At 33.6% G+C, this 18,123-nt stretch overlaps 1 protein-coding gene across 2 annotated transcripts; it reads left to right on the top strand.

Moving 5' to 3' along the window:
- The first annotated feature begins 1,875 nt into the window (after positions 1-1,875).
- On the top strand, positions 1,876-15,472 carry LOC112037385 (E3 ubiquitin protein ligase DRIP2). 2 transcript variants are annotated; one of them, XM_065773330.1, is made up of 7 exons: positions 1,876-2,039; positions 6,581-6,680; positions 10,381-10,702; positions 10,841-11,346; positions 11,445-11,496; positions 12,823-12,894; positions 15,137-15,472. In XM_065773330.1, the coding sequence occupies exons 1-7, from the start codon at positions 1,925-1,927 to the stop codon at positions 15,308-15,310; spliced, it is 1,341 nt and encodes a 446-aa protein (XP_065629402.1). In that variant the 5' UTR covers positions 1,876-1,924; the 3' UTR covers positions 15,311-15,472. The 2 variants fall into 2 exon arrangements, with proteins under 2 accessions (XP_065629402.1, XP_065629401.1); XM_065773329.1 differs by lacking the exons at positions 1,876-2,039; positions 6,581-6,680 and adding an exon at positions 9,522-9,651.
- Positions 15,473-18,123: the final 2,651 nt, after the last annotated feature.

The raw sequence follows: 18,123 nt of genomic DNA, 5'->3' as shown, positions 1-18,123 counted from the left end.
AAATGTAAAAAAAAAAACGCGGAATAAGGTAAGGTTTGAAGATTTAAAACACCAGTTTGCTTGGATATTGTTTATTATTGAAAATTAAAAATTTATTATTAAAAATATTGTAGTAAAATAATTTTTAAATGTGTGAATAGTATTGTAGGACTCAAATTTACTTAAAAATATATATTTTGCTGAGTTTGGTGGTCTATGAACAGTGCCATTGGACCCCAAAAAAAAAGGCAAAACACAACTTAAGTATAATTTCAGTCTTAGGCAAACACACACTGAGTGTTTGTTTGGCCAAAATTATTTTTACTAACTTATTTTACTATTTAGTTTATTTTTGCTACTATTCATAAGTCTTATTGTACTTTTTGGTGCTATTCATAGGTCTCATTGTACTATTTCATCTAACTTTTACCTTTATTTACAGTACTTTCAGCAAAAAAATTTCAATTTCAGCAAAATAAACAGATTCTAAACAGACTCTAAACTAGAACATGTGGGTTCCAAATTTTTTATCATCAAAAAAGAAATTTGAGATTCAAATCCGTCTACACAAAAAATTATAGTAAATTATAACTTACCCACCTATGGAAGGTTAGCTCAGTTAAATTTATGTAACTCACATCGGTTAAAAATATGGCTAAATATGTAATTTTGCTCAACTTTTATATCTCTCTCTTCCAAAAACACAAAAAACATTTAAATACAAGATCAAATAAGATTAAAAACAATCCAGCATAACATTTACATCATGGGATTTCAAACTTATGTAACTCACATCGGTTAAAAATATGGCTAAATATGTAATTTTGCTCAACTTTTATATCTCTCTCTTCCAAAAACACAAAAAACATTTAAATACAAGATCAAATAAGATTAAAAACAATCCAGCATAACATTTACATCATGGGATTTCAAACTACAAGTAGACAACTTAAATTTTAGTCAAACATCAAGTAAGTAAAGTGTTAGATTTTAAACCATAGGTAGACAATTTAAATTTCAGCCAAATCACAGGTGAGTAAGTTATAATGTTTCCTCAAAAAATTAATTAGTGTTTTATTTTTTTATAAAAAGAATAAGAATTTTATTTAATACTAGAAACTGTAATTACATTCCCTGAAGTATATTTTGCTAACAAATAAGAATTTCTGTTACTTTATCTTCGAACATAAAAAAACTCAACTTTACGAAAATCATGGATGAAAGACAACACACTATAGAAAATCAGTACTACGGAAGAAGGAAGTGGGATTTATTCAGTTATAGCCTGAGAGATAATCCATGAATCGCCCTCTAGGATCAATTCACTTATAAGAGTTTGAAATTCGAACTTGCTTATACTAATAATTAATTAGTTTTTTAACTTGATGAGTTTAAGATTTTAACCTTTTTACCCAAAATAAAAAAACAAAAAAAACGGAACAGTGTGTGAACGGCGCAGTTTATCCACAACATTGTAGTATGGAGTAAATTTCAAGTTTAAACTTTAAACTCCCAACTCTCCAACTCAAAGACTCACAACACACTTCACGCAACACACGCACTCAAAAGTCGTCTTTTTATTACACACATACGCACTTCTTCTTCATAGTACCATTGTATATTTTATGCATTTTCTTACATGCTCTTTCATCCAAACTCAAAGCCAACAAAAAAACTAAAAAGACAACAAACCTTAAACAAACGCCTCCAAAATCCCAACAAACCAAACCTCCCCCAACGTAATTTTGCCGCAAAACAATGAAAAAATCCAAACCCCATCTCGTAATCTAACCCCAAAAACCCGTCACTTTGTTCACACACACCCAGATCCACAAAACTCCTTACACGTCCAGTTATTCAATGACACCAAAACTTCTTCTTCTTCTTCTTCTTCTTCTTCTAGAGAGAGAGAGAAAGAGAGAGAAAGAGAAAGAGAGGGCGTGTGATGGCGAGTCAGGTGGTGAAAGTGAAGAGGGAGACCGTAGAGGCATGCATGACGTGCCCTCTTTGTAACAAGCTCTTGAAGGAAGCTACAACCATATCTTTGTGCCTTCACACGTGTGAGTATCTTTGGTCTGTCTGTGTTTTGGGCTTAAATTTGTTCAATTTTTGATCTGGGTTTGTGCTTGTATTGCATATTTGTGATCTGGGTTCTTCATGCTTTGTGTCAATTCTTGAAATATCCTGTGGGGAAATGGGTTTTTTTCTGTTCTTGATTAGTGATTTGCATATTATGGATTTTGCTCTTAGTACGTCAAGTTTGTGTGGCTGTGGCTATTTGTGGATTTTGCAATTACATAATTGCAATTTCAAATTTCTTACGTGTGGATTTTTCAATTGCGTTCTAATGTTATTCACTCTTTTCCAAAAAAAAAATTCTTGATTTGGTTCGGGATATTCTTGTATTGCAATTTGTGAACTTTATTTGTCATACAGGTATTGTTGTTTATTTGTTTACTTTCTCTGCCTTGCTAGTTTAGATTTCTTAAATAATTGGTATACTTATTGATTAAAATCATAAATCCTGGTCGAAATGTTGTGAATTAATAATGAATACGGCTTCTCTGGCCTGTCTAGAAAAACATGCATTGTTGTTTATTTGTTTACTTTTCTGCCTAGCTTGTTTAAAATTGTGATCTAGATCTTGTTTACTTGATAGGGTATGGGCTAAAGTCATAATCCTGGGTGAAATATGGTGAATTAATGACTACGGTTTCCCTACCCTGACTAAAAAACTATATGTTGTTAACTTGTTTACTTTCTCGAGGTGGTTTAAAATTATGATTTAGGTCTTATTTATTTGGTATATTATTGATTAACATAATCCTGGTTGAAATTTCCCGAATTAATAGTGACTATGGTTTCCATAGCCTGACTAGAAAACTTTACGTTGTTTATTTGCTTACTTTCTCTGCCTAGGAGATTCTAGGTCCTATTTATTTGGTATATTATTGACTAAAATCATAGTCTTGGTTTAAATTCTGCCAATTAATAATGATTTATATGTTTAATTTTCTTCCGAGCTAGTTTAAACGTATGATCTACGACTTATTTATTTGGTATGTTATTGATTAAAATCATATTCCTTGTTGGAATTCCATGACCATCTTTGGGGAAGGTCATTTATGTGAAATATGGAGAAGAATGTGGGATGGATGATTAAGAGGATTAAAGGTTTCATAGAGTTTTTTTTTTGGAGAAAATTATAAGTGAGGGATTTTGGAATCCTTCTATAATTACTTAAAGTTCGATTTAAGAGAAACTAGAGTGAGGTCTTGGACAAATATATGTTGTGGTGATCATTCTTTTAAAGCTTTCTTTATGGATTTCTATGCTTTATCTTTGGATAGGACGCTTCAGTGGCCTCTTATCTAGTCAACCTATCTAAAGGTGGGGTTAGGCTTTGGAACCCTCAGTTCATTCATTCTTTCCAAGATTGAGAGTCGGAGTCAGTGGGAAATCTATTTGAGCTGCTCTATAAAACATTCCCTTGTATTTGGGTGGGGAACGATGTTTGTGGAAGTTAACAAAGAATGGGATATTTGACGTTTGTTCATATTATAATGCCCTCATGGATTCCACAGCTTACTCTTATCCTTAGAAGAGCATATGGGGTGCTAAGGTCCCATGAAAGGTTGCATTTTTACTTGAACAACAGCTTTGGGAAAAATCTTGACAGTTGAAATCTTTGTAAGAGGCATTTATTGATAGTTGATTGGTTTTGTATGTATAGAAGGAATGGAGCATCTATTAACCATCTGTTGTTTCATTGCTCAATCACTACAAATATTTGATCATTTTTTTTTTTTTGGCTTTGTTTGGGATAGTTTTGGTGATGCCAAAATCTGTGATTGATTTCCTAGAATGTTGGCAAGGACACTTCCGTCATCATAAGGTTGCTAAAGTTTGACAAGTTATTCTATTATGTATATTGTGGACGCTTTGGCACAAAAGTTGTAGGTGGAAATTTGATGGTGTTGAGCGACCAACTTTTGAAATCGAAGAGTTTCTGTTGAGGTCCTTGTATGATTGGATGGCTGCCTTGGGTAGCATCCCCTTGATGTCATGTTTTGATTTTATGCATTTTGACTTTGTGTATATATGATTGTATTCTTTACGATGGGGTAGACACACACCTCTTGTATGTGATTTTCCGTTCTTTTTAAATAAATACTTATATAAAATTTCATGAATTACTAGTGAATATGGTGATCTTATATTTACATGTTTTCCCTTGCTCGACTAGAATATTATATGTTGAAAAATTTTAGAATGTACTACACAATAACTAATACAAGATCAATGTTTAATATGGATCCCTTCTCAATCAAAGTTTTTGGGGTTGATTAGTTGAGCCCTTGGACAGGCTTCTAAGTTCTTTTTTGGGTCTGAAAACTCAAGTCTGAAGTCATATTTATTCATCTCCTGTTTGAGGAATATCTGACTGCAATAATTGTGTCTGCAAATTGACGATGATATGTCTTTGTAATTTCTTTGAGGCTTTTATTTTCTCTTTCTCATCAGAGCTGTTATACTACCCAATCTATGTAGTGCTTATTTACATGTAAAACGATGTATCAATCCATTGCTTCATGTCTTGATGAGAGTTATCATTCTAAATAGGATTGTGTTATCTTCTCATCAACTGAGAGTTCAGAAGTCCTACTTTTTTTTCTTTTAAATTATAGAAAAGGTCATTATTAATTGTAAGTTTGATACTCTTATGAATCCTTTGACAATTAGATAGAGATTCAGATATGATGCACCCTTTCACTAGACTTGATAATTTGATATATTCTTGCACGTTGTCTATTTTTTGGTCAATCTTGTTAGTTGATTCAGGATACATCCCAATCAGTACTTGTGGAGTCAATTCTTATGCATAATGATATTTCTTATTCTACAAAGCTCCAGTGGATGTGACTTTGCCCATTAAGAGGTCAACTACAATGATCTTGATTATAGGTCTAGGATTGCTACTGGATTGTTGTATCATTCACTAGGATCAGTTTTTTTTATGGTTGTTGTACTCTGTTATCTGTTTAATATGTTACCCTTAATTTTAGTGATCCACTGTTGGCCATCCATACTACATTCCTGTCTTTGTAATGAGTTATTGATCTGATTTGCCTGGCTCAGTTCATTTGTTTTTTTGCTTATGAAAACCATGGTGTAAGGCCCATCCATAGGACATATGAGGATCTTAAGCTTATGCTATATGTCTGGGAATCTATAGCTCATCCTCAATATGTATGTCTAAAGTTTAAAGATACTAACCAAGGCTGTTCAAGGCCATCCTTTTCAAACATGAGAACGTTAAAGTGACGTAGGATCTTTAGAAATTCAGAACAAACTTAGGATTCTTGATTATATCTCAAAGGGTTCTTGAATAGGGTTTGATATAAAGGGTTTAGGTAGGATTAAGTAATAAAAGGATTGGATCTTGAATGAATTTGATGGCTATTTGGTGTTAAAAATGGTGAATAGAACAAGAAACAAAGAGAGATAAGCCCTAGGCAATCACACCTAGGTTTCCTAAATAATCACACTTAGGAAGAAGACAATCACACCCTCAAAACATAAAATAAGTTGCTGGAATTTTTTTAAATTTAATCTCTCTATGAATGTTATTGACTACAATCAAACTTTTATATAGGCTTTTGCTAGAGATTGTCATAGAAAGAATAGGACTCCTATATAGTCTATTCCTATAAAGACTAGGACTCTTAGTAAAAATGAAAAGTAATGAAGAACTTATAAACTAAACACTAAAGGGACTCAGAACATACAATAAGACTGATGGGCCTCAAGTACAGCCTATCACAGCCCAGTCTTGAAAACATGGAAATTAAAATAGTAGTCAATAACAATGTAAAGAAGCTTAAAATGTAATTAAAACTGAACCAGCAACTTTCTTACCTAAAGAAACTTAATGCTAGGATTCAATAATAACTAAAGTTATCTATGAAAGGTGCCAGGGAGGCCCCACATCGAAACTAGACCACAATTCTTGAATCTTTTGGTATTTAATCCTGTTCTTCCTCAAACTCTTTGCTGGCTGCACTGTAAAGTTCCCAATGCCAGCTTTTGTGAATATTTCAGTAAAATTGTTATGGTTTGTAGCAGGGACTGCCTGCTATGGCAGTCATCACCACCAATGTTAGAACTTAGAAGGAAGTCATCATTTTCTCCAATCATTATGCATTGGCTGTGAGCTATATGGTTCTGTTGTAACTGTTAAGCTGCTTTTGAAAATTATAAAGATATCTTTCATAGGATAATTATGTTCTTATGAATTGCTTGTACATAAGAGATTATTTTCTGATTAGAAAGGATAATCTTATCTCTACTTATCAAAAAATTAAAAATAAAAACAAGCTCATCATTCATCTCAACATGGTCTTTCTATTCTGGTTGGCTTGACAGTGTTGAAGTACTTTTTATTTCTTCTTCATTTTCTTAGTATGTGTTAGATTAAATTCAACACTATACATTGTCACAGTATTGAAAAAATTAAATGCTAAAATTTTTTATCTCCTGGAATGTTTTTGGCTCTGTCTACAATCATTTCTGACACTTATAATTTCAAACTTCAAACCAGTTTGCAGGAAGTGCATATATGAGAAGCTCTCAGATGAGGAGATGGATTGCTGTCCTGTATGCAACATTGATCTGGGTTGTCTTCCGGTGGAGAAACTCAGGTTAGTCCTTTTGTATATTTTATGATCCCTCTCTCTCTCTCTCTCTCTCTCTCTTTTTTTTTTTTTTTTTTTTTTTTGGCTTTGTTTGGGATAGTTTTGGTGATGCTAAAATCTGTGATTGATTTCCTAGAATGTTGGCAAGGACACTTCCGTCATCATAAGGTTGCTAAAGTTTGACAAGTTATTCCATTATGTATATTGTGGACGCTTTGGCACAAAAGTTGTAGGAGGAAATTTGATGGTGTTGAGCGACCAACTTTTGTAATCAAAGAGTTTCTGTTGAGGTCCTTGTATGATTGGATGGCTGCCTTGGGTAGCATCCCCTTGATGTCATGTTTTTATTTTATACATTTTGACTTTGTGTATATATGATTGTATTCTTTACGATGGGGTAGACACACACCTCTTGTATGTGATTTTCCGTTCTTTTTAAATAAAATACTTACATAAAATTTCATGAATTTCTAGTGAATATGGTGATCTTATACTTACATGTTTTCCCTAGCTCAACTAGAATATTATATGTTGAAAAATTTTAGAATGTACTACACAATAACTAATACAAGATCAATGATTAATATGGATCCCTTCTCAATCAAAGTTTTTGGGGTTGATTAGTTGAGCCCTTGGACAGGCTTCTAAGTTCTTTTTTGGGTCTGAAAACTCAAGTCTGAAGTCATATTTATTCATCTCCTGTTTGAGGAATATCTGACTGCAATAATTGTGTCTGCAAATTGACGATGATATGTCTTTGTAATTTCTTTGAGGCTTTTATCTTCTCTTTCTCATCAGAGCTGTTATACTACCCAGTCTATGTAGTGTTTATTTACATGTAAAATGATGTATCAATCCATTGCTTCATATCTTGATCAGAGTTATCATTCTAAATAGGATTGTGTTATCTTCTCATCAACCGAGAGTTCAGAAGTCCTACTTTTTTTTTCTTTTAAATTATAGAAAAGGTCATTATTAATTGTAAGTTTGATACTCTTATGAATCCTTTGACAATTAGATAGAGATTCAGATATGATGCACCCTTTCACTAGACTTGATAATTTGATATATTCTTGCACGTTGTCTATTTTTTGGTCAATCTTGTTAGTTGATTCAGGATACATCCCAATCAGTACTTGTGGAGTCAATTCTTATGCATAATGATATTTCTTATTCTACAAAGCTCCAGTGGATGTGACTTTGCCCTTTAAGAGGTCAACTACAATGATCTTGCTTATAGGTCTAGGATTGCTACTGGATTGTTGTATCATTCACTAGGATCAGTTTTTTTTATGGTTGTTGTACTCTGTTATCTGTTTAATATGTTACCCTTAAATTTTAGTGATCCACTGTTGGCCATCCATACTACGTTCCTGTCTTTGTAATGAGTTATTGATCTGATTTGCCTGGCTCAGTTCATTTGTTTTTTTGCTTATGAAAACCATGGTGTAAGGCCCATCCATAGGACATATGAGGATCTTAAGCTTATGCTATATGTCTGGGAATCTATAGCTCATCCTCAATATGTATGTCTAAAGTTTAAAGATACTAACCAAGGCTGTTCAAGGCCATCCTTTTCAAACATGAGAATGTTAAAGTGATGTAGGATCTTTAGAAATTCAGAACAAACTTAGGATTCTTGATTATATCTCAAAGGGTTCTTGAATAGGGTTTGATATAAAGGGTTTAGGTAGGATTAAGTAATAAAAGGATTGGATCTTGAATGAATTTGATGGCTATTTGGTGTTAAAAATGGTGAATAGAACAAGAAACAAAGAGAGATAAGCCCTAGGCAATCACACCTAGGTTTCCTAAATAATCACACTTAGGAAGAAGACAATCACACCCTCAAAACATAAAATAAGTTGCTGGAATTTTTTTAAATTTAATCTCTCTATGAATGTTATTGACTACAATCAAACTTTTATATAGGCTTTTGCTAGAGATTGTCATAGAAAGAATAGGACTCCTATATAGTCTATTCCTATAAAGACTAGGACTCTTAGTAACAATGAAAAGTAATGAAGAACTTATAAACTAAACACTAAAGGGACTCAGAACATACGATAAGACTGATGGGCCTCTAGTACAGCCTATCACAGCCCAGTCTTGAAAACATGGAAATTAAAATAGTAGTCAATAACAATGTAAAGAAGCTTAAAATGTAATTAAACCTGAACCAGCAACTTTCTTACCTAAAGAAACTTAATGCTAGGATTCAATAATAACTAAAGTTATCTATGAAAGGTGCCAGGGAGGCCCCACATCGAAACTAGACCACAATTCTTGATTCTTTTGGTATTTAATCCTGTTCTTCCTCAAACTGTTTGCTGGCTGCACTGTAAAGTTCCCAATGCCAGCTTTTGTGAATATTTCAGTAAAATTGTTATGGTTTGTGGCGGGGACTGCCTGCTATGGCAGTCATCACCACCAATGTTAGAACTTAGAAGGAAGTCGTCATTTTCTCCAATCATTATGCATTGGCTGTGAGCTATATGGTTCTGTTGTAACTGTTAAGCTGCTTTTGAAAATTATAAAGATATCTTTCATAGGATAATTATGTTCTTATGAATTGCTTGTACATAAGAGATTATTTTCTGATTAGAAAGGATAATCTTATCTCTACTTATCAAAAAATTAAAAATAAAAACAAGCTCATCATTCATCTCAACATGGTCTTTGTATTCTGGTTGGCTTGACCGTGTTGAATTACTTTTTATTTCTTCTTCATTTTCTTAGTATGTGTTAGATTAAATTCAACACTATACATTGTCACAGTATTGAAAAAATTAAATGCTAAAATTTTTTATCTCCTGGAATGTTTTTGGCTCTGTCTACAATCATTTCTGACACTTATAATTTCAAACTTCAAACCAGTTTGCAGGAAGTGCATATATGAGAAGCTCTCAGATGAGGAGATGGATTGCTGTCCTGTATGCAACATTGATCTGGGTTGTCTTCCGGTGGAGAAACTCAGGTTAGTCCTTTTGTATATTTTATGATCCCTCTCTCTCTCTCTCTCTCTCTCTCTCGATTCTGAGCATCAAGTAATTGTTGAATTCCTTGTATGTTTTTCAAGACTATAAGTATGGGTAAATGCATAGAATTGATGCAAAATATCTATCAGATTGGGCTCCATCTTATTTTTAAGAATTTTTTTGAGAATGAAAGGTTTGCTGGATAAATCACAATCACATAATTAATCTAGGTTTGCCCTTGCTGTTTAGCAATTTATATCAAATTATTTCCTTAAAGGACAAAGATGACACTTATAACATTACTGTCAGCTCTAGATCATGGTCTACTTCTAGTTGTTCTCCCCAACTTTTATAGTTTCATTTTTATGATATACTGGTTCTGCCATTTTATCTCTGCCTATTATAGACACAGCTAGAAATTCCTGCTAGCATATCATTTCATAGAGGCTGCATGTTCATCTGGAAATGGTTCTAAAAAAAATTGTGATTGTATGATGTTTGAACTGTTTAGAAAATTAGTGCTTTTTCAATACCATAATTTATGTTATTCTTGTTTCTTCTTTGTTTCAAGTTAGTATAACTTTTTAGATAGGCCCACATAGTTCTAGATACCGTTTTTCAATTGTAATGTTATGTGTATGCCAAAATAGATATAAAGATGTCTGTATGTGCTGACGCTTTGTGTTGTCATGTGTTCACACTAGAGGCTTTTCATTGATCATATGCAGGCCAGACCACAACCTGCAAGATATAAGGGCCAAAATTTTCCCTCTGAAGAGAAGAAAAGTTGAAGCCCCTGAAGTTACACCTACAAATTCACTGCCAGTTAAAAGGAAAGAGAGATCACTATCTTCATTGGTGGTCAGCACTCCCAAAGTGCCGATGCAGACTGGTTTGACTGGAAGGAGAACAAAAGCTGCAAGAAAAGCTGCTATACGAGGTGGTTTTTCTGTTGAGGAACATACCAAGAAAGAAGATTCTGCAGAGGATCATCCTTTGAGCTCCAGCTCACATGATTCTCAAAACAAAATTACTCGAAATAAAAGGCAGGTAAAGTAAGACATATGTTTGATCCTTTGTACTTGTGTGACTTAAAATTTGATTTTGTTTCTACTTTTAAACTTTCCTCTACTGCAATTACATACTTGTACTGTAATTATAGTTCTAAAACATTATGAAATGTTGCAGAATTTTTCAGTTGCTGAGCCTTCTAATGAGAAAAAGCATAATGAAGACACAGAGAATGATGTGGAAATAATTGAAGGAAAAGCCGATCTGTGGACACCCTTGAACTGTCTGGTTGAAGCTGCGAACAGAACCAAGTCCTCTAAGTCAAATTCACAAGGGCCATCCCTTGCCAAATCAGAGCAAGCCAGTGCCCATGATAGTGAAGTATATATGTCTGAAACCAAAGCCAGAGCAGAATCACCCAGTGTTCTTGACAATGAAGTATATATGTCTAAAAGCAAAACAAAGGAGAATGGACAAAATATGAAAGCACAGGATGAAAATAATGGAACAACCTTACTTCCAGGGCCAGTGAAGCGTAGAAGGTTGCGTGCAGCCAGTCGAAAAAGCACAGCGGCATCTGGGAAGCTTCACCCCTCGGCACAAGCCATGCTAGATGTTGCAGGTTCTAAGCGCAACAGAAAAAATAGTCCAATTTGGTTCTCATTGGTTGCTTCTGAAGACCGGTAAAATTCTATATTACTATGTCATTTTATGGTTTTCCATTCTTCGGGGATTTTATTTATGGTTATATCATTAATGTTTTTCAAATACATTTATATAGGAAAGGAGATGTTTCCTTGCCACAGATATCTGCATGTTACTTGAGGATAAAGTGAGTATCTTTGGTCCCATTTCATGCTTTGAGGTTCTACCATGTCAACGTTTTTAGTATTTGAACATGTGTAAATGTGTGACTAGCTGATACAAAATGCAGGTTTGTATTACATCTGTTTAGTGATAATATGGATTAGGTTGAGGCCTATACCTGAGAAAAGAAATATTCAGCGATTAGCATTCTGGAAAGTATCCACAAATGTGTTCTATCTGGTAGTTTGAGGAAATATGATTCCACACCACAGGTGTAAGAATAATATGAAATGCTAGAAATACCTAGTTTTGTTATCACGAGATTCATGGTAATATCATAACCTTTTTTATACTCCAATACCTGCAAATCAATCTATCACACATGTTATATGAGCCTTTTTTTGGGTGTGGTTTTTTGGGGTGGTGGGTGATTGACATTCACTTTTTCTTTTAATAGAATCCTGTAACATGGAGTGAACTGTAATGTCCCAAAAAAAAAAAAAAAAAGATGGCTGTATTTTCTCCTAGGTCCAAGGGAATTTGGAATGTGTTTACCCTTAATTTTGATATGATAAATAAGATGATCTTTAGGTTATATATTCTCAAACTTCATATATCTTGATTACAAGTATTGTGAATGTAATATATGCAAGCAAGTAGCTTTTCTTTTCATTTACTTCCATGTATCACTGGTCTTGTGTTATTTTGCCATTATTGGACACAATGTTGAATATTGTGACCATGCTGTCAGTTTGCATGACTTGGTTAGAATAAAGGGTGGTATCAAGATTATGTTTTATCCGCTGAATAAAAGAAATTTTATTTTTATAATAAATAACTGAATCCCACCCCTCCCCCACCCCCCACCCCCGGCCCACCCCCCCCCAAAAAAAAAAAAAAAAAAAAAAAACCCATTGGATACATGTAGAGGGATTGAGCATCATGGTTTAGATTTTGGAAAAGCTTTTTGTGTTTAGGTTGGGAAGCTAGGAATGAAGTAGAATGAATGACTGTCTTGCCCTCTACCTTGCTTTTACAAGGAATGAGGTGCCATTTGAACTAGAACTCATTGGCTGTAGCATATTCGTTATGAGTTATGACTGTCTTCATGTGTGTTTCCTTTTTTTCTTGAGTACTCTCTGTCTTACCTAGCTTGCTGTATTAAAACTTGAACCATTACATAATTGTTAAGCAATGGTCTAATGTTTGATAGTGTCAAAGTTATATGGTGTAATTTTTGCAAAATTGTTTGTTCAAAGAAGAATGATGAAGTCGGCAATTCTCTTGGAGATTGCTTTGCTTCATCAGTAAAATGTCTTATGTTTTGTTGACTCTCTATTTTTCTTTAACAGGATGGCAAAATGCCTGTATCATTTATCCAAAAGTATCTTATGAAGAAACTTGATCTTACAAGTGAAGCTGAAGTGTGTACATCTTCCTTGCCTTGCCAGAAACCTGAGGATGTCTGGATGTTTTTTTCTATGTGATTTTTATTAAATATATTTTTGGTTTCTATCAAGTGTTGCTACTTGCTACATATGACATGTCTTCATTATTTTTTGCTGAAATCATGGAAAATAAAAATGAAAGCAAAAATTTGCTCAAGAAATATTCAGCTTGTGTCTTCCCTGGGGNTTTGATAGTGTCAAATTTTTTTTTTTTTTTTGAGAAAGGATAGTGTCAAAGTTAATGTTGTAATTTTTGCAAAATTGTTTGTTCAAAGAAGAATGATGAAGTCGGCAATTCTCTTGGGGATTGCTTTGCTTATCAGTAAAATGTCTTATGTTTTGTTGACTCTCTATTTTTCTTTAACAGGATGGAAAATGCCTGTATCATTTATCCAAAAGTATCTTATGAAGAAACTTGATCTTACAAGTGAAGCTGAGGTGTGTACATCTTCCTTGCCTTGCCAGAAACCTGAGGATGTCTGGATGTTTTTTTTCTATGTGATTTTTATTAAATATATTTTTGGTTTCTATCAAGTGTTGCTACTTGCTACATATGACATGTCTTCATTATTTTTTGCTGAAATCATGGAAATAAAAATGAAAGCAAAAATTTGCTCAAGAAATATTCAGCTTGTGTCTTCCCTGGGGCTTTACTTTACACCAACTGTTTTAAGTATTGATTTATGTTGGTATGATAATGCATCTTTTGGGCCTAATATATTCCTCCTGAAGACAATAATAACAATAACAATTTAATGTTTTCTATTGAACTGCCACATATATGTATTAAGAGAAAATGTGAAAGATGTCCTTTGTAGTCACTTGTTAGCTTGTGGTTCTTTACATTCTACAGTTGTTGTTGTCAAGTTTTCCTTACTGCAAGTTGTTTAAAGCCCACCATGTTTCATGGTACTCATAGGAAAATAATGATTGAAACTATTAAATATTTGAAGTTAATAAGTTAATATCAACTTAATATAGTGCTAATTATTTGGATTGACCATGAATCCTTTTTTGCCATTTAGCTCTATCTAGCACATGTTTTCAATTTTATCCCTAATGATTATGCCTTTCCTCTCTCTTCTAAATTGTGTTCTATTTGCACTTTCCTATGTCCTTGTAGTGTTTCCATTTAAAAACAAATCATTCCTCCATACTGGTGCATTTATTGGTCTCGAAGGGCATGTACAAAACATTTTGACTAGCCAGTCTTACCCGTATCTTTGCTGCCCTTAACCTCTAGAAGTTGCTTCCTCCACCCGCCAGCCCCTAAATATTTCTCTCTAGGCTGGAGGCCTATTTAGCTTAGTCTAAGTCTGTTGTGCCAGGGACGAATAATAGGTTGGGAGTGCAGGCGTGAACGCCCCCACGGTTTTTTTTTTTTTTTTGGGAGTATACATATGCTGTGAACCCTATTTGTTGGTGATAATGAAGAATTTGCACCATTCCTGTGAATGTAGGCACGCTAAAATTCTTTCCGTTGATTTCCTCTCCCTTTCTCTTTATTTCTCACTATAATGCTTAGATTGACAATCATCAACAAACTAGTTGTTCCCTAAAATATAAGAATGTTTGTGGTGTGGATGCTACCTGATTAGGATGTCTGATTCAGCTGTATTCCAAGGATTTATGGGATGTTGAAAAAAAACTACCCACACTTGATCTTGTAACAAATTCAAGAAGTATATTGATAAATGAAAACCTAATCATAGAAGAATAACTGTTTTAACCATATAAAAGATCAAACTTAATTGCTCCTCTTAGGTTTGTTGTCCTTGGTTGCTATATCTAGTCATAGGCAAATTACTATTTTATACTGCACCAACATTAGCCTTGAGCATTGTTAATAAATCACAAAGACATGTAAAAGTCTCAATTGTTGTCATAGCCAGAAGACTAATACTTTGTTTTAGGGTCTTAGTGATGGAATGTGTGATTTCTACCAGTCCCCTGGCAGTTGCGCTATGATGTTTGTGTAAATTTCAATCTTGCTTGAGTAAAAGACATGTTTTGTAGGCAAGTCACCTAGCAAATGTCATTCGTCTTCGGGTAAGGTAATCATTAGTAGGAAAGGCGCCTAAATGACTACTTATTTGTATGTGTACAGTGTGTTAGATGAATGTTCACCACTTGACAAGGAAGCAATGAGTAATGATACTTGTGATAATTCAGGGATATATTGTCACTTATATTTTAGTTTTTATTTCTTTGATTGTAGGTGGAGATAATGTGCCGGGGTCAGCCAGTGGTTCCATCGTTGCAACTACAGAACTTAGTAGATCTGTGGTTTAGGACAGCATCAACTTCGAAAAAAGTACCGGCATCTGTTGGCTCTTCTGCCAAGGACTTTGTGATGGTCCTTTCATATTGCCGAAAAGTCCAAACCCCTTGAGAGAGAATTTTTTTCCTTTGTCTTGGCAATATACATCTTTAGTTATCCAAGTTGTTTGGATCTTTATAGCTGCATTGACTGCAAGGTCATTTGATCCATCATGTATGTTTGTACCATGCATGTTTTTATATGAATAAAGATTTAATTAATTTTGTTACATTAGTTTGCTGCATCACCTACATTGTTGACCCTCTAATGGTCACTCTATGGCCCTCGTTGGTTTAGTTTATTTTAATTTTATAAAGGGAATATACAGTTACTCATGAAGAGTCTGAATTTGATAAGGATAAGGTATAAAACTCATGTTTTACATCATCCAATAAGAAATTGTCTTTACAAATGTATTTTTTTTGAACAATATGAAAATAAGCTTATCAAAACACACTAATGTCTCGTTTGGTTACTTCCGTCAGCTGATCTTATTTCCAACCTCATCATACTTGATAACATGCTTGCCTAGAGGAGCCTTTCTACTGTTTTTAACGGTAGATTATTTTGATTTAAAACGCTTCAGGATGATATCAGTGGCAGTGTGCTCGCATAGGCCTTAAAGCTTTAGCATGCACAGCTTGCATGCCTCAAATGTTGCCCTTGCCATATCAGTTCCCACAGATGTTTGTGATTCGAATCCAACCTGCCACTTCCCCTCCCACACTATTTATTGCACAAGTATTACAACATTTTACATGTATTGCACAAGTTAGATAAAAATATTTTGCATTTTTTAAAATAAATTTTATGAACTTTTTTCCTTTTTAAAACAAATCAACTTTTATTTATTTGATTAAAAAAAAAAAAGCAACTTTGATAATAAAGAAAAGCGCAAATTACACTCCCCCTTTTAAAGAATTATTTTGCTAAGTAATCGTGATTTTTCAAGTTTTACCGAAAAGCAGTTTGAATATTTTTTAGTCATTGACTCACTGCTGTATAAACTACTGTAGCATCCAAATTTCTGGATATTAAGCGTATAATTAAACTATATTTATTATTATTATTTTAATACATTAAAGTAAAGGATTTGGACCCTCACTATCATTTATTATTATTGTGGGGTCATGAGCCCAGATCATACAACTGGATTTTGGGCTTAAGGCCAAGCCGAGGATAAGGGACCGTCCAAAGATGGGTAAGTATAGCCAAGGAAACCCATGCTAGTGGATAAGAAAGACAATATTGAACATAATGGCTTAGGAGTTTTTGCTAAGGATGAGCTTGTCCTCGGCTAGCCAAGGCTGAGGTCCGTAAAGGATGCTTGCCATCTAGAGGTGCGGTCCATGAAGTTTTGGAAATATAATAAGCATTACAGGCACAAAAGACAGAAGAATCCCAAAATATCTTAGAAAAATTGCTGTCACGCATTGAATGCACCCCAGCTAACTCCCTAGCTGCATTAATGAGGAAGTGACATTTGCACAGTATTATTGTAGCCTTACAACCACCCAGAAGACTTCTAGAGGGGCTAATGGGACAAGTATCAGTATAAACCATCAATTGTCCACGTGTTGGGTAAAGGTGAAGGAATAGATATAGTATAAATAAGGAGAGAATTAGAGAAAAAGGGGCCGGCAATTGAGAGAGAAGCAGATGTAGCATCTCAAGAATCTTGTAACCATTCTTATCCAATTTTACTAGAAACAAGCCCCTCTGATTGTGTCGAGGACAAACTTTCTTTGATAAATTCAGTTCATTTCTGTTTGATTGTCATAAACACCATATTAACTGTTATCTATGCACTAAAGCCTAGCTCTTTGATTCATTCTCTACAAATTCATTGCACTGAGCTCACTGGGGCCAAGATCTCATACATTTTGGGCCTGGTCTGAAAATCATGTCTCTACATTACTATATATTTTTTTGGGTAGAAATTTATTATTATTATTATTATTATTATTATTATTATTATTATATATATATAAAGTGTTTGATAAACTCTTTCATGCACAAATTCATGANTAATAATGTAAAAATAAATAAATAAATAAAAGGTAGCTTATCTTCAAAAAGTTGAGAGTTCAATATTTGAAATAAAGCTGAGATAAAAAGTAATGTGGACCTATAAACAGTATAAAATATAAGTAAAAAAGCTAACTTTTAATCGGTTGTCAAACGCACTTTATTAATCTTTACGACGAAAGAAATATGATTTATATAAAATAAATTATAAATGGAGTGTGTGTATATATTGTGAAGGTAATGAAGTATATTTACAAGTCTTGAACTTCATATGTGATGCAGAGTACAATGATAGTTTGGAAGTTGTATGTTGGAACGGAAATTTATTGTATACTCCTAAAGCATGACAACGTGGTGCTCTTTCCTTTGACATTCACGGTGAATCATACCATGAACTTAATTAATAAAATTCATTATGAATGTGAGAGGAGAGACCATCATGTCAGCTGCTCAGTGAGCATTACTTGTAAGTGAAATTGTTGAACATGACTTAAAGTTCATTGACCAATCCAGACTCAAATAACAAAAGGATGCCACACAACAACATTTTTTACATTGATTAGAGTGATAGTGCATTGATAATTGTATCATTTGTTATGTCAGATGTTTGTGATTCGAATCCAACCTGCCACTTCCCTCCCACACTATTTATTGCACAAGTATTACAACATTTTACATGTATTGCACAAGTTAGATAAAAATATTTTGCATTTTTTAAAATAAATTTTATGAACTTTTTTCCTTTTTTAAAACAAATCAACTTTTATTTATTTGATTAAAAAAAAAAAAAGCAACTTTGATAATAAAGAAAAGCGCAAATTACACTCCCCCTTTTAAAGAATTATTTTGCTAAGTAA

Source organism: Quercus suber, unplaced genomic scaffold (assembly GCF_002906115.3).
Source record: "Quercus suber isolate HL8 unplaced genomic scaffold, Cork oak 2.0 scaffold_73, whole genome shotgun sequence".
Taxonomy (NCBI): Eukaryota; Viridiplantae; Streptophyta; class Magnoliopsida; order Fagales; family Fagaceae; genus Quercus; species Quercus suber.
This window is presented reverse-complemented; position numbering and strand designations above follow the sequence as displayed.

Excerpts from the sequence above, each read along its gene's own strand:
- LOC112037385 (XM_065773330.1), top strand. The coding sequence starts at position 1,925 with ATGGCGAGTCAGGTGGTGAAAGTGAAGAGGGAGACCGTAGAGGCATGC. Across the intron at positions 11,347-11,444 it reads TTGGTTGCTTCTGAAGACCG|GAAAGGAGATGTTTCCTTGC; the intron begins GTAAAATTCTAT and ends ACATTTATATAG. Across the intron at positions 12,895-15,136 it reads ATCTTACAAGTGAAGCTGAA|GTGGAGATAATGTGCCGGGG; the intron begins GTGTGTACATCT and ends CTTTGATTGTAG.